The following is a 17663-nucleotide window of genomic DNA, read 5'->3' as shown; positions in this document are numbered from 1 at the left end:
GAAGGGGCCTTAAAAATCATCTAGTTCTAGCTCCCTTGCCATGGGCAAGGATGTGGCTTTTATTAGTAGAAACTGAATGCAGTCAGACTGTAATTTCAATACTATATCAAACATTAAATCTATATTTAATAAACAATATTTAGGTTCCATTTTTTAGCAGTTAAAAATCTCATGGGACTTGGTAGCCTCTAGACTTAGCCAGTACAGATATACTTCAACAACACACAGCTCCTTATATTTTTTTTAACAGTAAGATTTAGCAGTACTTAGTGCTTTACAAGTCCAAGTACTGAAGAGAGATGAGGAATACTTGAATATGTTCTGTCTTATTTTCATCCCTTATTTCATTGTGGGAAGCCTCATCAGTCTTGATGGCAGAGGGTGTTTTGTTTAAAAGAGATGACTGAACAGTACAATTATAGGGACCAAACATATGGATTTGCAGAGTGAGAAAATCAATACTCTAGAAGGAAGAAGCCAGCTGTGGTGATCAGGTGAATTCTGAGGTGAAGTACTGGTGATTCTCAGAAACATTCTCAAGAAGGGCTCCTCAGAAAGCTGCATTTTGGATGGGTCTGTTGCATAATGTCCAAATTCATGATGTTGATCATCGTTTGGTGGAACTTTTCCTACTTAAATGGCTTTTAAGTGGGGCAGTTCCAGTTTGTTTGCAGAGAGGGTCCAATACAGTTGTAATATTTGAGTACAATTTCTCCCCAATATCCTTGAGATGGACTAATAGTATTTGTGCAGCTTTGTGTATATTTCTGACACATTCCAAATGGAGTTTTTTTGGCTGCAGATGTGATGACTATACTCCATAGAGGCGAACCAGGAGTGTATAAATTCCTTGGCAGCTGAAGCTTTAAATCTGCAGCGACCAAATGGATCTGCCTGTGTCTCTCAAGTTCAACCATGTGGATCATCAGTAGAGAGTAAGCACTGGACCTTCTAATCCTCACTGCTGATTGTATTACTGCTTAAGCTGTGAGACTAATTTTCATCTTCTATGGACCAGGACTAGACGGAGGCTCTAAGAAGGAATTTATTTGTAAAAAGTGCATAGTTGAGCAGTAAGAATCACTGTTTGCATGCTTGTCTCGGGGAGTTGGGAGTAACAAGATGTAGCAGTGAAGGAATCTAAGCCCATACCCTGAACACAGTTGTAAGGAAGGGTAGCCTAGCTGAGAGTTGTTCTGACTCTGCGGAAAGCCAACTTCTGCAGCTTTCCCCTTAGCTTTGAAAGGAAGAAAGGAGGAATACTTGCTTGCTTCCTAGGGGCAGATTTATAGGGAGAGGGAATTTATTTCATTAGCCTAGTTGATGTACGAGAACTTCTAACCAAAAAGTATTTTTAGTCATATTTAGTCAATGATTCCTCCATTTTTGCCAGTTTGGGTCTTTTTTCCCATCCAGACTGAAAAAAGTCTGACACGGTCATCATGCCAGTCTGTTCTGAAATTATAGCCCCTCCCTTTCGATGAGGGGATTGAATGCCATGGCTGTATATGGAATAAATATGGTGCTTCTTGGCACCTTATTCTTCTTCTATGTCCCTCAGGATACTGAACTTAATGCCAGCGGTTTTTTGTGTTTCTACTGAGTAGATGCCTGTTGCCCTTGGAGTCCCAGCTTCTCATTACCTGAGCCTTTTAAAGTGATGTAACCCACAAGGATGGCAACTTTGGGAAGAGATGTTTGTATCATTTTCAAGAAAGCTGGTTTTTTGACTTCATCTACTGCAAAAAGAACTATCGTGTGAGGTATTTAAAATACAGGATCTTGGCAAGAAAATAACTGATTGTTCCTGGAATTGAACCATACTGCTTACGAATTCTCAGTTTTAAAATCTTATGGATGAGTACAGTTGTGTGCTTCTAAATCCCTAAGAATAGGTTTTCATGTCCAAAATAATTGCATTACTTCAGAGAGAAGGATTAAGATGGAACAATCCCAAATCCTATCTACTTTAAAAGTTTTATGAGTTCTGTGGCACTCTAATTAGTAGAGTTGAGGAGTTATTGTTATATTACCTTTCTCCATATCTTCCAGAACCCAAACTTCAGTTTATTTCTATTGGTCCCGGAAAACCAGTGTGCATAAGTCTTCTTTACAGTCAGGAAGTCCTGTGAATATGTAATGTTTTCCTTAGTTGTGCCTGTAGGTTTCATTCATGTAAGTAAGAATTAAAATTAAGTTTCTACGAAAGCACCTTTCGTGTTTTCCAACTGCAAAGTTCTTAAAGAATTTCAGTGACTTCTAAGTAATAGAGGAGAAGGATTAGGAGTGGAGGAAGAGGTTGTGTCATTAAAACAAAATAATGTGTTATGCCAAATTTTTCACATTCCAGCATTTATATGATGTTCTGCTTCAAAGATTTCCTTGCAAGCAGCTGTTCTTATCATTTTCAAAAGTTAAAAATGGGATAAACTCACCCTGTACTGCACATGGAGTTCCTCTAAGCTGCTTGCTCCAAGTTTGTTTGCAATGAAGATCTCCAACAATGCATGAAATTTCGGTTTAGAACTTTTTAGGTAGAATGGTTGTGAACAAGCAGTTAATTGACAGTTTCCTAGGTAATTATTAGATAATTGTTTCCTAGATATGTTAGTTTAGAAGTGCTAGGACATAAGCTAAAATTCAGTGCTTATGCAATGGTTCATCTAAGTATGAGGGATCCTGTAGGCTTACTGATGTCGTGGATAACTTCTCACCGTAAGAAAAATATACTCTTTAATTTGAGTGGAATAATTAGCTGGCGTGTTTATTTTACAGTATGCTGTGTTAAGCAGTAAGCATACATAACAGCATGAATTCATTAATTAATTTATCCTCCTCCATTATTTCAGGTGTGAGTTATTCTTTGTTGCTCGTAGCACAAGTCAGTGTTTCTCAAACCGATTTGTGTTGGGTCCCTCTAAAAACCAACTTTACTCTTCGCGCTCTCTTCCGTCTCAGTCACGATCCCCAGTCGTGCACCTGCCTTGGCATTGCTTTTTCTCTCCCGCCCTTTCTCAACCACCTCCTCTTTTCTCCCAGCTCTCCTGCCAGGGGTCGTGTCCCACAGTTAAAGGAGTGCTGTTTAACTACAGACTTCTGGCTTTTGTCCAAATGTGCTTAGACTTGCACATTTCATTAATGTTTGTTGGCAACCTGCATTGTTTGAGATTATTTGTTCTGTTGGTTTTTTAGGGGCCTTTGTGGTTTTTTTTGGAAGCTTTACCAAATATGATTCACACAAGGAAGCTGGAAAAAATTAAGTGTGACAGAGCAAACTGTAGAAAACTTCCTAGGCTAACTTGCAAATTGCATGAGAGAAATAAGAGCTGGTGCCCTTTCCCTGCAGTGCTTTGCTGCATTGAATTCCTGGGTTTGACTCAGAGATTTAAGATTTTCACGGTAGGTGGTAAACAGTATAGATTAAACTTGCTTCTATTGTTGTTAAGTTGTGGCTTTAAGAGCTGTCTGTGCTCTAAAGCAAAGCCCTTATGAACAACTGCCCGAGCCGTGTTGCGCACCGAGGAGTCCTGCTGGACGTTCTTTTTGTACTGATTTTTCCTTACAGTCATTTCTTACCTCTCCATCAGACTGACTAATGTGTAAGGTAACTTTCCACTTTGCCTTCTTCTAAATCGCAATTAAAATAGCCAGGAATGAAGTGTAACAAAGAGGCATTAATATTATGGTTTTAATCTTTTTTAAAGATATTTTTTTTTAGCTAGAATTCACTGCAATTCATGATCTTCAATCAGTTTTTCAGCCCAGAAGTTCTCAAAGATGCCTATGAGGCTTGCTGGCGTAGGAGTATACGTGTGCGTATTTAGAGAGCACCTCATTCTCTGACAGGATTTAAGTCAGCAGCTGTGGAATTCAATCTTCTTTTATGATAGGAGGAACTTGAGAAAACCATATCTAGTAGAAATGGCAGAAGAATTTGTTCAGACTACATGTAATTACCTGTGTGGCCAGTCAAGCATAAAACCGTGGATAATGTCCCAGTCTTGGGAAAAAATGAGGTATTTAATGATCACAAAAGGTCAGGAAAATTCTTATACACGTGAAGTTTGGGTTCCTTTCTGTTTGGTTTAGGAAAGTAAGCATTACAGGTTACTCTTAAAAGAAAGTTTCATTTCCCAGATTTTTCTGTAAAGTAGGTTTGGTTTGTTGTTGTTTTGTTTTCTTTTGTACCTGGATTATAACTCAGTGTCTGGGCCATCTGTACAGTCTTGGTTTGAATTTTTCTCTTCTTACAGGGTTTTGACTGTCAGTTAAGCTGGCACTTGTTAGGAGAAGGCTAGTGTGGATGTTTGTTCCAAGCCACAGGGCTCAGATTGGGGTAAAAGCTGTGTTCTGGGAGATGGAGGAGGAATATGCTGAATTTGAACATGTCCAACAGTTTTAAACACAGGAAGGAGTATTGTGCCTGCCTCACGTCACCCGGCATCTACTCCCTGGAAGGCTGAGCTGTGCTGAGAAAGTCAAAACATGAAGTTTGTTCACGTGAAACCAGGGTTCTTCCAGGTCGGAGGAGTGGCCTAATTGATCTACCAGACAACCAAATACTCTGTCTGAAAGGGATGATTGTGTAAAAAGTAATGTGTTAAAACTTGGAGATCGACCATCGACTTCTCACAAGTAACACAGAAGGAAAATTGAGGTCCTTTAACATGGGAGGTCGTTCTTGACAAGGATGTGTTAGGGCAGAGCCAGCCTGTATAGCGAGAGGAGGATAACCAGGGGTTGGAGGGAGAAGAAAACCAAAATGATGGTTTTCTTTCATCTCATATACATAATTTATAACTGAAGTGAAAACAAAGCTTTACCTTTCGTATCTCAGGCCAAATTCAAGGGGCAAATGCTGTGAAGGCACATTCAGCTCCTCTGAGCTGAACTTGTGTGCAGTGGTTCTTAAGATGAAGTATTCAAACAGTAAATAACAAACAACAATGAACCAATGATAATCTCGTAATTTCTTGTCCATCATTATGTTGCTCACATGTGAGGAAGCGCAAAAGATGCCAATTTATTAAAAGAAGTTAAAAAAAATGTTTTGCGTAATCTAGGTCCCTGTTTTGAATACAAAATAGGCACTGAGAAGCCTATTGCTCCTTGAAGTCCCTTTTAATAAAACTCCCCAGTGCCACTGGGATGTTTTTTGAAATCTTATTCCCTTAACTTGTGCGTGTAACACGCGAACATTTATATGTGTATATAAATAAAAAGTAAATCTGAACTAAATTTATGGTTGGAATTGTCAGTTACAGCAAGTGTATAGTATTAACAGTACAAACCCATTCACCCAGGGTTTAGAATTCATTCTGCAGTCACTGGACTACACACGTTATATAGCAAACATTAGCATGGCTTTTTATATTTGGTTATATTCTGTTGGAAGTGACCCAAAATGCAGCCTTAAAATAGCACAGATTGTTCATCTTTTTACTGATTGCTGTAGAAATAGGAAATATTTTAACTTGGTTGAGCATCAAAAAAAGCTTAAAAATGAAAAGAACATATGTCAAATAGAAAGGTTTTAGTTTACTGAGCAATGGGTAGGATAAACATTGATTATTCATCTTGATGTTAGTGTTCAAAAACAATTGTCCCTTCAGTTTCCCTCATGGGAGCATGAAATTAGGACCGTGTGTGCATTGATTAACAACATATGAAAGATGAATCATGATTACTGTTTTGGTCTGGTGCACAAAGCTATGCTTGAGGGGTAGTGATTTCCTACCTCCTTTACCAGATCTCTGTAATTAGTGCTAGCATCTATCTCTGTTTCCTAGTATTGATGTTAAAGTGGCTGCCTGACAGTGCCTATTCACACAAATAAATTGCCTTTATTGAATGAAAGAGTGTTTGCTCAACAAAAGTTCAGTGTTGGAGTATACTTCAGTATTATTTGTTTAAAATAGTTATTCATAGGATGATTCTGAAATCACCAGTGCCGTCTCTGGCAGGGATTGTCAAATATAAAAAATAGATGTTACTTTCAAATATGAAACAGTATGCTCTAGATTAAAAAGGAGAGGGGAAAGGTCAGCAATAAAAATTAACCCATTTTTTTATTCCTTTCCGTTGTGTTTAATTTATGCCTCTGATGGCAAACATAAGTTTAATTTAACTTTTCTTGGAGGCACAATTAGTTCCTGTGGTTAAAATTTCATTTAAGCTTTATTTCTGGAAATGTAAACCTAACTTTGTTCCTCGCTGGCCTAGTAATTGGTTGAAAGAGTTGTCGTAAGTGCATTTCATTAACAAATTGTTACCGTAAATGATGGGTAGGTATTAGAAAAATATAAACAAACAAAAACACAGGTTAAATTCATGTAATAGTCTTTGCATCTGACCAGTGTGTGTGCTCTTTCATATTGAGAGATGGATATATAAATAAAATGAGATGCCCGCACATGCAACATCCAAATGAGTTATTCTTCAGGAGAAGGATGTGTATTAGTGTTATTCAGAACTGTGCTAATTTGAGATATCTTAGGATCTTAACTAACTAATCAATCTGTTCATGTGGATTGAGGAACAGACCCAGTATTATTCTCTGTGTTTTGAGCTATGTGATTCATGGTGGAAATACTTCGTGGCTTGCTTGCCCAATGTAGATGCAGGATTTGGGTCTCAGGTTATCGTGTTTTCTGTGGAGTTCTGTGCTTTGAGCTCACGTAATGTGAGATTTAATGTTGTTGTGGATAACCTCTCACCCACCCCACCCCGTCCCTCTTTTTGACAAACAAGATTATTTGTAATTTAATCTGTGTGTATTTCAACTTTGATTATCTGTTTAAGGATCAGTGGTCTGTAGTTCTTCATAAAAGATGTTTTGGCTGTTTTCTTTCCTGTGTATTCCTTCTCACTTGGTGTGTATAGAAGGATGGGGACCAAAGGGATTTTGTAGACAAAGCTCCAGGCGGTGGAGGCTTGCTTTCTAGTAAAGTTCAGAATAAATTAAAAGCTCCATGTAAGTTCAACAAATGTTAGTGGTTAATTAAGTAAGAATGTAGAGCCCTAAGGCTGTAACATTAGTATTTATAGTTTTAAAGTAAGATGCTTTAAGCATCTTGTTTTAGGTGTAAGCCATTTAAGTAGCACAATTAACTTCATGGCTTAAAAACAAGGGAATGCTTCCTGGAAGAATGTATTTTTAAACTGACAGCAGTATGTACTTGGAGGGTGAACACCAAAGTCTAGGACGGTGAAATTGTCTCACTAGCTTACGTGGTTCCACTTAAAACTAATTTGAGATTTATCTCGTCCAGCGCTTTAAGGTGACCCTAATTCTCTCACAAATTACTGCAGCCTTTTTGCATGTTTAATACGCTTGGAAGCAAATTTTTACAACCAGTAAGTCTTATGTGCTGACTAAGTTCAGCAGAGTTTGGCTTATGTTATATTTACTTTTAGCATCTACTTTATTAATGATTGTGGTATAATGAGTTTTACTTCCACTGCTACATGTTTTGTGGTGTCACCATAATCCCAGTAGAAACGCAAGTAAAGGTGTCGTGAAAGGCATTGCTGTGTTATGTATATTTTTAAGTATAGGATAGAAAAGATCCATGTAATGAGTTTTTATTTTTGGGCTTTGGGGAAATTTGTGTTTCTCAAAAGCTGAACTCTAAGATACTAAAGGAATACAGCTAACAGTTAATTTGATGGTTTATCTGCCTTTAATTATAAATATGAAAGGGCAATGGTTTCTTTTTTGTCTTTTTTTTTTTTAAACAAACACATAATGTCTCTGTTTTGCTGTGGTAGTAAGTTAAAGGATGTTTTATGTAGTTAAACAGAAAATAAGTCAGACTATAACAGGTATTAATAGAAAAGTTAAGACAAAAAAAAATTGACACCTTCCTGTTTCAGGAAACTTTTTTTGTGTAACAGCTTGTTTAATGCCAACCTAAATCAAAGTTAAACAAATGAAAAGCCACCTAAGAGGAAAATGAGATTACAACTGTAAATTCTAATGACACTATCAAGATTTGCTTTGCTTTCAGCCTTTATGTAGTGTTTTACTTTTTATTCTTTTCAAGGTAACTTATTTTTCTTTCAAAATACCTGTGTCTGACGATTAAGTGACACACAGGGAATGTTTGCGTGTGATTCTGACAACATCTAATTACTGTTGGACTCCTTTTATACTATTAAACTTCTGCTCTTCACATTGTAGCAGTAAACCCAGATGCAATTGTATATAAACAAGTGGCATTTTTTTTTAAAGATAATGGTAAATATGATACTGTTTACCTTTCAGGGAATCCGTATGAATCTGTTTTGCAGTTTTCAGCTTTGTGGATCAGTAAGAATGATGATACATTTTGTGTTTCAGAAACACTTTCAGTGCTTTCTGAAGGGTAAGGTATTGCATCTCTGAAGTCCAAAGTTCTTTCCATAAATGTAGTATAGAAGAGACAGCAGACTCATCAGCCTGTGCATGTGTCCAAGATAGTATTCCATAATAGAAGAGAATGTCTGATGTAGAATTACAGTTTTCTACAATATACACTTCTGCTGGAAAAGTTATAGGATGTAATAATCTGAATTATTCCAGCTGGAAATCCAGTGTTTAATGTGTTCTTCTGTAACTATTTGTTGATTTTAGCCAATAATCAATGGGAACATTGAAATATAAATTCTCCATCTGTGTCTTTGTCCAATTAAGCTCTTTTTAGCAAGAATCTCTTTGAAGTGTTTACAATACATGTGAAAATGATTGGGGCCTCTCACATTAAAATAAAATATAACAGAGAAGTAATCTAGTCATGAACCACGTAAGACACAAAGCACATGGAAATGTAAATGCCACAGGAATGTTACCAGCCACAGAAACATAAATTACCTACAAATAATCTGAATAAAGTCATTTAATGAAGGATAGATGGGGTCACTTACCTAGATACTGGATGTGAATACATCCCATATACAGTCGAGGCACACAGATGAACCAGGAATTAGGTTTTGTGTCCTGGTTTACCATACCTCAGTTTATCTGAAGCTTTGAGTTCTGTGTAGTTCTTGTGAGCATTGAATAGTATTAGACCTGCGAAAAAAAGGATTACTTAATTATAATTGAATTCTGAGTGTGCTGAAAACTTGGTGGGTTTGCTTGCCCAATTGGCAAGTGGATAGTAGAGTCCCTCAGGCACCGGGTCTAAGTGACTTAATGAGATTAGAAGTGTCTGGAAGGTGATGAGTGCTCTTTAATCAGTTCCTCTACTGTTTTGCTCCTACCTTTTAATTTCTTTCCTGAGAATGACCTTCACCAAGAAAATGGAGCTAAAATGCTCCAACTGCAGTGCTTAGCAGTGACATTCCTCCTTTTCTCTGTTTGAACTTCTGATACTCTTTCTGACTGTGGAATTGAGATCAGCTGTTTCAGACTGACATTCTCTCTTTTCTTTTGCACGGTGTTTGCCCTGAAGAACCCGATTTGATTTGTCATTAAACCTTGATTAAAGCTGCAGTTTGAGAACATCACATACTTTCTCTCAAAGATAAGCTTCTGTGATTTACATCTACTGGTCAAGTCATCCTACTTAAATCACAATTTCATGTCTTCATGCAAATATTGTATTTAGACTTTCATTGCTCTCTGTTTTCACTTCTTCGAGTATTACATTTGGAAATCTAATGACCTGTGAGTGCATGCAGGTGTATGCCACCTTTTTTGTCCTTGCTTGTGTTCAGATTGATGGAGAGTGTGCCCTAACAGAAGGAAAAAATAAATCATCAGTCCTATAATCCTCCAACAAACTGTTTACAGAATAAAAATCAACATGAGTTCTATATAACTTTCTTTATTCAATTTATTTTCTTGACATTTCTCTACAGGGGCTGTCATCAGTCACCAAGAACAATGGACTACTCAATATCACCTTTAAATATGACAGTAAGTTGAAAATTTGCACTATATCTACAAAAATCAAGGACTTAATCACGGGTGTCAATATATAGCAACACGTCTTTTGGTTAACATGGTTCTAAGGACAGCAGGAGCTCTTTAGTATTGACATGATTTTAAAATCTAGATTTGTTTCTGCTGGGTCTAGTGGATCTTCTTCCTGTGTTTCACTGATAATAAAATGATGTCATAATGTACCAGTTGCACTTTCAGATTGGCCTTCATCATCTTCTAGTCAGTGAAGGATGACTTTACTACACTGGGAATTTATCCTTATTTGGACAGTCGGTGGCCATCATCATTGTAAACTCAATGTGCAGTCAAGAGAAGGTCCTAATTTACAGCAGTAATGTTTGTATTAGTGCCAGTGCGACCTACAGGTTTTCTTTGCCTGCCCAAAGAAATTACTTCAGATGCTGAATTTCGGTAAAATCTTATCATTGAGAGCATGTATGAGGAAAGCTAATGATACCTCTTTTGTTTCATTCTGGTCATCCTTTTGTTTCTCTATTTTTATGTTAATTTCTGAATTTGGAGTCCTTCACTGTGATTTTCTTAAAGTCTAATTTGATGTTAATATTTAAAATGAGAAAAATTTAAGTCTGTCTGATTGTACAAGAGGTAAGTGGTTGGTAGAAAAGAGTCATGACATTTTTTTATCTGCATAAAGAAAAACAGGAAATAGTAGCAGTCAGAACAGAGAGCCGCACATTCAGTTAACACAATGGAGTCTGTTTAAATCCCAGTATCTGTCATGTTTTTTCCATTAATTCTGGCACCAGGAACTGCGTTTAACCAATGACAAGTGTTAATTCAAAATTCCGCTGGCACTGTGTGCTTCTTGGACACAGGAGTTATTTGAGTTGTGCAGTACTAGGAAAAGAGTTCCCTAAGATCAAGGCTGAAGAGTTCATATAATATGGAAATATGTACTTATTGTGAATAAGGCAGCACAAAGGAGAATTGGACTTGCTGGCTGTGACTTAAAAGGCTTTTATTTTGCCACACAGCAACTCTAGCAAACGGTGTTTCATGTTGTTGTTAGTTGGTTAAGTTATTTATGCAGGTGAGAAATTAATGTTTATATGTTCTAGTATTTCACTTGTACTCAAGTAAAAAAATGGTTTTCTGAAATTTTTGCCCTGCTGTTTGATTCCGCAATCTGTTGTTCTTTAAAAATGTAAATCAGTGACTTACAGGAAAACTTTAGACATTGTGCTTTATTCCATTTTGGCAAATTGTCATTTGACCGTAAAATTTTAGTAACCAGGATCCAAAATCTTGGGTTTAACTATTAATTAGATCCAGGCCTGGCAAAAAGCTGTTACTTCAGACTTTCCATTGAAAGAGATACTCTATTCTCCTAAGAGGAAGTTCATGCTGTCACCGAGTTCACTCATAGCAACGGAATTCTACAAACAGCAGTCAGTACCAACTGCCCGGCTTTTGTAAAAGGCAATGTTGAACAAACTATTCTATTCTTATTTGTGTGGCAGTTGCATCAAAGCCCCCTTAGCGCTGTGATTCATGGTAAAAAGTCATGTTCTAAAACTGCTTTTCAGTTAGTTCTTTTTTCCTTGCCTTTTTAAGATCATGCTTCTGAGTTAAATTTATGTTTCCTGCATTGGCTTATCATAGCGCTTGAGTTCTCATGGTTTTTTTCTATGAACTCTGTATAGACAAATACGTAACATATAGATTATCTCATTTTTTAGAATTAATCATCAGTCAGTGATACATAGGCTGCAGGTTAAATTTTGTGGGTTTTGTTGGCTTCACAAGTTCAAAAGCGGGGTGTTTTTTGGGCACACACGTTTGTGTATCCTGCGCTCCAGAACTATTGTATTCTCCAGCCATTACTTCTCTTCCTGCCACAAAATATGGGCTTAAATATTGTAAGCCTTGAAAAGTAATAAAATTTGGAGTTGTTTGTTTCCTTGTTTTGAACACACAAAGACACAGTCAAGGTCAACAACAAAGTCAAGAATGCTTTTCTTACATTTTATTTTCCTAATGAAAGCTGAGGTTTTCTATAATCACGTTTGCAGAGCTGTAACTTTAGGGAATACGCTGTATGTTGTGAGGGTAAAAAGACAAAGCCAGTTCTGACTGGATCCAGGAGAAGGAAAGTGGTCTACAGGGATGAGGCTACTGAACAGATGGCAGAGATGAGACGGATTTAGGCAGTAGGTTCTTTGTGGTCGGGATCAAGCAGTATCGTGATTAAACAGCACTTTTTGAGCACCAGTTCTAAAGCTTCACACTGTTCATTGTTCTCATACGTGCCTGATCATTGCCGAACGTTCTTTTGCTCTGAGCACTGTACATGCACAAAATTAATGTCAGTCCTCATATTCTTTTCAGCTGTTAGTGAGGAAAAGTTGTTCTCTTTTGCCAGTCCTGACGTGTCACTTTTACTGTGCTGCAAGTAACGCTGGTATAAACTGGTAATTTCCTTTGGAATCCTGTGAACTAGGGTTTTGCACCTGGTAACAACAATGATTTTGCAAGTTTTGTGGTTTTCAGTGTCCTGAGACTAAAGCTACATCTACCCTTACTATACAGTAATTTTTATAGAGCGAGTAGTGCACGTGTACTTTTACTGTACTCAGTCCTGAAGAAATGTTAGGTAATGAACTTAATTCTTCATTTACACAGAAAGGTGCAGGTCATGTTGGAAACTATTTGCTTGAATAGATCCTCAAGATTATTTGCTGTTGGTGGATTATGGTTTACTTGCTCTGGTATGGCACAAGAATGTCAGCTAGAATGTTTTTCTTAAAGCATTTCTTTTTCCATATTTTCAGACTGCACACCTTACCTGAATTCAGTGGGAAAGCACGTGATTGGAGATGTGCAGAATATAACTCTTAGTCAGTATGCGTGTTATGAACAGGTTGCAGTGACGATCCTTTGGACAGCAAATGCCATTGGTAAGTGGTAGGGGGAGATGGACTAATTCCTCATGTCTTCGTTAATAACTTCTTGCTGGTCAGCATTAAGTCAAATTTGTGTTTGGAATCATTGAAGCTAACTACTTAAGAAGAAGGAAATTCTTAGCAGCTTTGCAAAGCTGCTATTTTTACAGCTCAATTGAAATGCCTTTAAAACTAGCATGCTCTCTGCAGCCATACGCTGTTTTTTACTGTTTCAGTTTGTTGAATTTTTGCTGCTCTTCAGAGCAATGTGATAGTCCTGATTTTGTTCTCTCCCTTAGGGCATTGGTGTACTTCAGGGGCATTGATTGAGTTAATTGCCAATACACTTAATGATTCTTGAGGATGCAGATTTTCTTACAGGTGGAAAACATTATCTAATCACAACTATACAAACTTCAGTGTGTTTCCTTGTCAGATCTCATTGCTAAGAACATTCCTTAATCACTTAAATGTCAGTAGTAGTCTCCAAAGTGGGGGGTGTGCAAGATGATCCTGTGGAGCATGTGAAGAAAACTTTAGAACTTCTATTTACATATTTTGAAAAGAAAGACTGAGCTTTACTAATACTTAATATACGGATTGACACTGTCATCCTTACTCAGTCTCTGTGTCAGATGTTCACGTTTCACGTGTGGTACAGGAGGTATCCTGAAAGCATATTGCAATTTGTTACAGTCTATGTGTGCCAGGTTAAATGGAATTACTGATTATATTATTTAGTTATAACTAAACTAACCATCATGATGAAATACCTTAAGGTAATTGAAGATAGTGCTAATAATGCAAGCACGTGCGAACAACAAGAAATCAGTAGAGCTGGCAGTACCCCTACTCCTAGTACAGCCTCTTTGTCAGCCACACTGGAAGGCATAAACAATGACTATCTAATCAATGATGATAAAAAATTGGCCTAAATTATCGAGACTATTTGAAATACAGATTTACAGCTGCGTATTTATTAAACTGTTATCTAATACTAAACTAGAACTACAGAAGTTGTAAAAACCACTATCACTTTAATCTAGTAGTCTCAGAAATGATACAAAGGTGTTATAAAGGTGTATTTCTGTAATTTGCTAGCAAAGTGTTGCATTTTATTGCTAATAATGGAAACGTGAAGTTACTATGAAGTGTTTGTGAGGGTGATGAAATAAATGGTAACTTATGTTGCAGTGATCATTTGGAAGCCCCAGCTGAGCTGTGGGCCCCTCTGCTCTAAGCATTACACAAGTATATAGTAATTGCAGCCTTTGCCAAAGACTGAATTCTAAATAGGCAAGATAGAAAGTGTGGAAAGAACTGACATATAACAAGTATTAAAACACAAACATATTTCATATGAATGGTAAGGTTTGTTTTTGAAAGAAAAAGAAATATATTCAAATTACATAAAATACCACATTATGCATTTTGAAGTGTTAGTCCTCTCTTTAAGTGTCTTGCTGTTTACAGGGATTGAATACCTGAAAGGATTTCGGGTAATACTTGAGGAGTTAAAATCAGAGGGAAGACAATGCCAGCAGATGGTTTTAAAAGATCCAAAGCAGCTCAACCCCAGTTTTAAACGAACAGTAAGTGGGTTTTTTCCAAGAAAAGTTTCATTGTTCCTTGATTGTGTGAATCGTTTTGAAGTGTTTATATGCTGCATATAAATCTAAATCCATCTCACTTGCAATATATGCACAATATGCTGTTTACTAGGGTGCAGGTTGCTTCCCAGAAGTATTATTCTTTAAAACTAATACTAGTTGGAGATCTGGAGACTGATCTAGTCCCCTTCTGGAAGGTGGAAACTGTCATTTGGTTGACTGGAGTGCGTGTGCATATTTGTAATAGTCCACATCCAACTCTGTATTGAGTTTCTTCATGTCAGTGTGTAATGGAGGAGTAGATGAAGGATTCTTATTGTATTAATTTCTGCTTATGTTTGCAAAACTGCTTGTTTTGAGAGATGCTATCAGTTATAGTTGATTTTAAAATATGTTGAAATCTTGTCTTTTTGTAGGGAATGGAATCCCAGCCCTTTGTAAATCTGAAGTTCGAAACAGACTACTTTGTAAAGATTGTTCCTTTTCCTTCTATTAAAAATGAAAGCAATTATCACCCATTTTTCTTCCGAACTAGACGTAAGTATTGCAGATGCTATAGTATTGAATATTATCTCGTCACCAATGGGTGCCCCCCCTGGCATTTTTGTTTTTTCCAGCAAGGGAATATTGTCAATCATGATGTGAGATGAGTGTAGGTCAAGGTAGTTATTGACATAGCCTTTGAAGGAAGATGTGGGTGTGTGGAAAGAACTTGGATGCCACAGATGAACTTGGGGCGTATGATAACACATGTTAGAAAATAACCAGAAGAAAAATCTCAAGTAGGCCTGAGATTCTCAGTTTTGCCTACAGCAGTACTCCCATGGTTCTCACAAACATTTGACTCATGAAGATGGTTCGCTCTTTCTCCTCCCTGGACATTTCGGAGAAGCTCAATTTCTTTTTGCTTTTGAGATCACAATTTCTAAAGCAGGTGTCTAGAGATAGATATAGATAAGTACATCTAGAATTAGATGGCACCAAATCAATTTGAGTTTCTCAAAATTGCTTAGCAATTCTTGCTGGAGTTACAGAGAAGAAACTTGACTATACTCCTCAGTGCTTAAAGAGTATGATGAGAAACTGCAAGTACCTTTTGGGGTGAAATACTGATATTTGTCCTACTTTTTTTGCCCTATAAAATTTTCTTAAAATACTTTCAAGTCTGTCTGTTGACGCAGACCATGATAACTTTTCTAATTGTGGTAGCATACTTCTTTACTCTGAGTGAATATATTTAAGGCTAGTTTTAGTTTCCTCCCCTGCTGTTCTGTGTCTGGTGCTATATCTTTTTTTCTCCCTAAGGAATGCTATTTTAAAATTAAAGAAGCTGTATTTCTCATATGAAGGTAAGAAGGGACTTTAAATCATAACAAAGAAGCTAATTTTGCAAATTACATTTGCTGCAGGCATATTGCAGACTGGTAAAGAAATGGGGGTATTGTCTTCAAACTTAGGAATTCCCTTCTTTTGCTCTCATTCTTTTTCTATTTAAATAGCATTGTGTTTTGATACTGTATCGTTACATATCATTATCGTATATTTTTTGTGTATTTGTAGCATGTGAATTGTTGCTGCAGCCAGAAAACCTTGTCTGCAAACCTTGTAAGTAAAATGTAATGCTTTCTGTGTATTCATCTTCGAAAAAGTTACTGTTCTTCAAGAGTCACTTTTTTTGATTTATGAATGTCTTCCCTGACAGACTGGAAGCCAAGGAATCTGAATGTTACCCAGCAGGGTTTTAACATGCAAGTGTCCTTTGATCACGCACCTCACAACTTTGGGTTTAGATATTACTCTCTTCACTACAAACTTAAGCATGAGGGGCCATTTAAGCAAAAGACCTGCAGACAGGTAAGTCGACGAGTTTTGCAATTCTTAAAAGCACAAAACTTATTAACATTAGATGTTGTAAGGTTTTCTAGAAACCTTAAAAACTTAGTATAATATAGAATGCTATCCATTTTAAATTTTAAACTGTTCGGTGCTATTTATGTAAATAATAATTGTATCATGATAGCGCTCATCAGTGCAAACAAAGCCTGAGAGCTCCACTGGAGCAAAGATAGTGTAAGCAAAGACTGTTCCCTCTCTTGAAGACCCTACAACTAATTAGTACTTCAATCTGCAGTTTTATTATGTTTGTTATACATACTATTTCCTATGTTTTTATTTCACTTTTGCACCAGATTTTGCTCTTTTATAGATTACCCATCTGAAATGGTATCATAAGATAGCTCTCATGGTATCAGGCTCTCTGATTTTGCACAGCTGAGTGCCTCGGTCTTATTATGAGGGCTGAAAATGGCTGTAATTTACTTGACCTGGGTTAGTATTCAATGGCAAGTTTGTTTTCAATGGTCAACCTTTCATTCTAAGTCTCTGAAAGTTAGGGAGCTTCAGGGCGTAGTGTAGGGTTTATGTATTAGTTCTGCAAGCAGAAGATTGTAGTCCTTACGTATTTGCATGGAGAGACTTATTGCTGGTTTAGTGTGTCCTAACACAGAAGGGCACTGCATATGTCTAAATCAATGCAAATGCATTATTATTAGGTTTTAAAATTATGTGAATGCCTTGCAAAGTGTTTTCTTTCTCTGATGTAGGATCAAAACACAGATACTACAAGTTGTATTCTTCAGAATGTATCTCCGGGGGATTATATAATTGAGGTAATGTTTATAAATAGTTGTTTGTGCAACATCTAAACGAGTATGTTAATGGAGGAATTAACTGAAATGAAAGTATTTCAAGTAATTACTTGAAATTCTGGTAAAATTGGACTTCGTGCATCCATACAAATTTTCGTTGGGCACGTAAAAGGTTTTAGATGCATTGTTCTTGACTTTTCCATAGCTTTGCTTCCCTGAGTGCATTGCAGTTTCATCTCTGCCTTCAAGTAAAGTTGTAGGCCTGCATAGTTCTTGGACTTTCTGATTTCTTTTTTAATTGGAATTCTGTAGTTTGGTCAGTTTTTACTGTACTTAAACGGTGGATGTTGTCTTGAGGAGGAATTTATGTGAACTCTTAATGTCACAGTGTTAAACTATGGACCCACCAAGACAAATGAATTTAATAATTACTGTTTTGTGGTGCTCTTTAATCATAACATGTTGAACAGTAAGTTTCTTCATATTTTATCATGAAAGTTGTTATAGTTGTTTACTTACCACAGTAAATAAGTTAAATTAAATTTCCATAAAATGAAATTTAACTTTTACTTTT

The 17663-nt window shown here is 36.8% G+C and overlaps 1 protein-coding gene across 2 annotated transcripts in view; it reads left to right on the top strand.

The window, feature by feature from the left end:
• The window catches only part of IL17RD (interleukin 17 receptor D), a 46420-nt gene that overhangs the window by 14507 nt on the left and 14250 nt on the right, over window positions 1-17663 (top strand). For both annotated transcript variants that reach the window (XM_054077024.1, XM_054077025.1), the window contains exons 2-8: window positions 9844-9901; window positions 12721-12846; window positions 14305-14423; window positions 14858-14978; window positions 16002-16046; window positions 16144-16295; window positions 17045-17110. In XM_054077024.1, coding sequence (XP_053932999.1) covers window positions 9844-9901; window positions 12721-12846; window positions 14305-14423; window positions 14858-14978; window positions 16002-16046; window positions 16144-16295; window positions 17045-17110 — 687 coding nt within the window. The remainder of the gene's footprint in view (window positions 1-9843; window positions 9902-12720; window positions 12847-14304; window positions 14424-14857; window positions 14979-16001; window positions 16047-16143; window positions 16296-17044; window positions 17111-17663) is intronic.

This window comes from Cuculus canorus, chromosome 11, assembly GCF_017976375.1.
Source record: "Cuculus canorus isolate bCucCan1 chromosome 11, bCucCan1.pri, whole genome shotgun sequence".
Classification (NCBI taxonomy): Eukaryota; Metazoa; Chordata; class Aves; order Cuculiformes; family Cuculidae; genus Cuculus; species Cuculus canorus.
The sequence above is the reverse complement of the archived record's forward strand: the minus strand, read 5'-3'. Positions and strand labels throughout refer to the sequence as shown.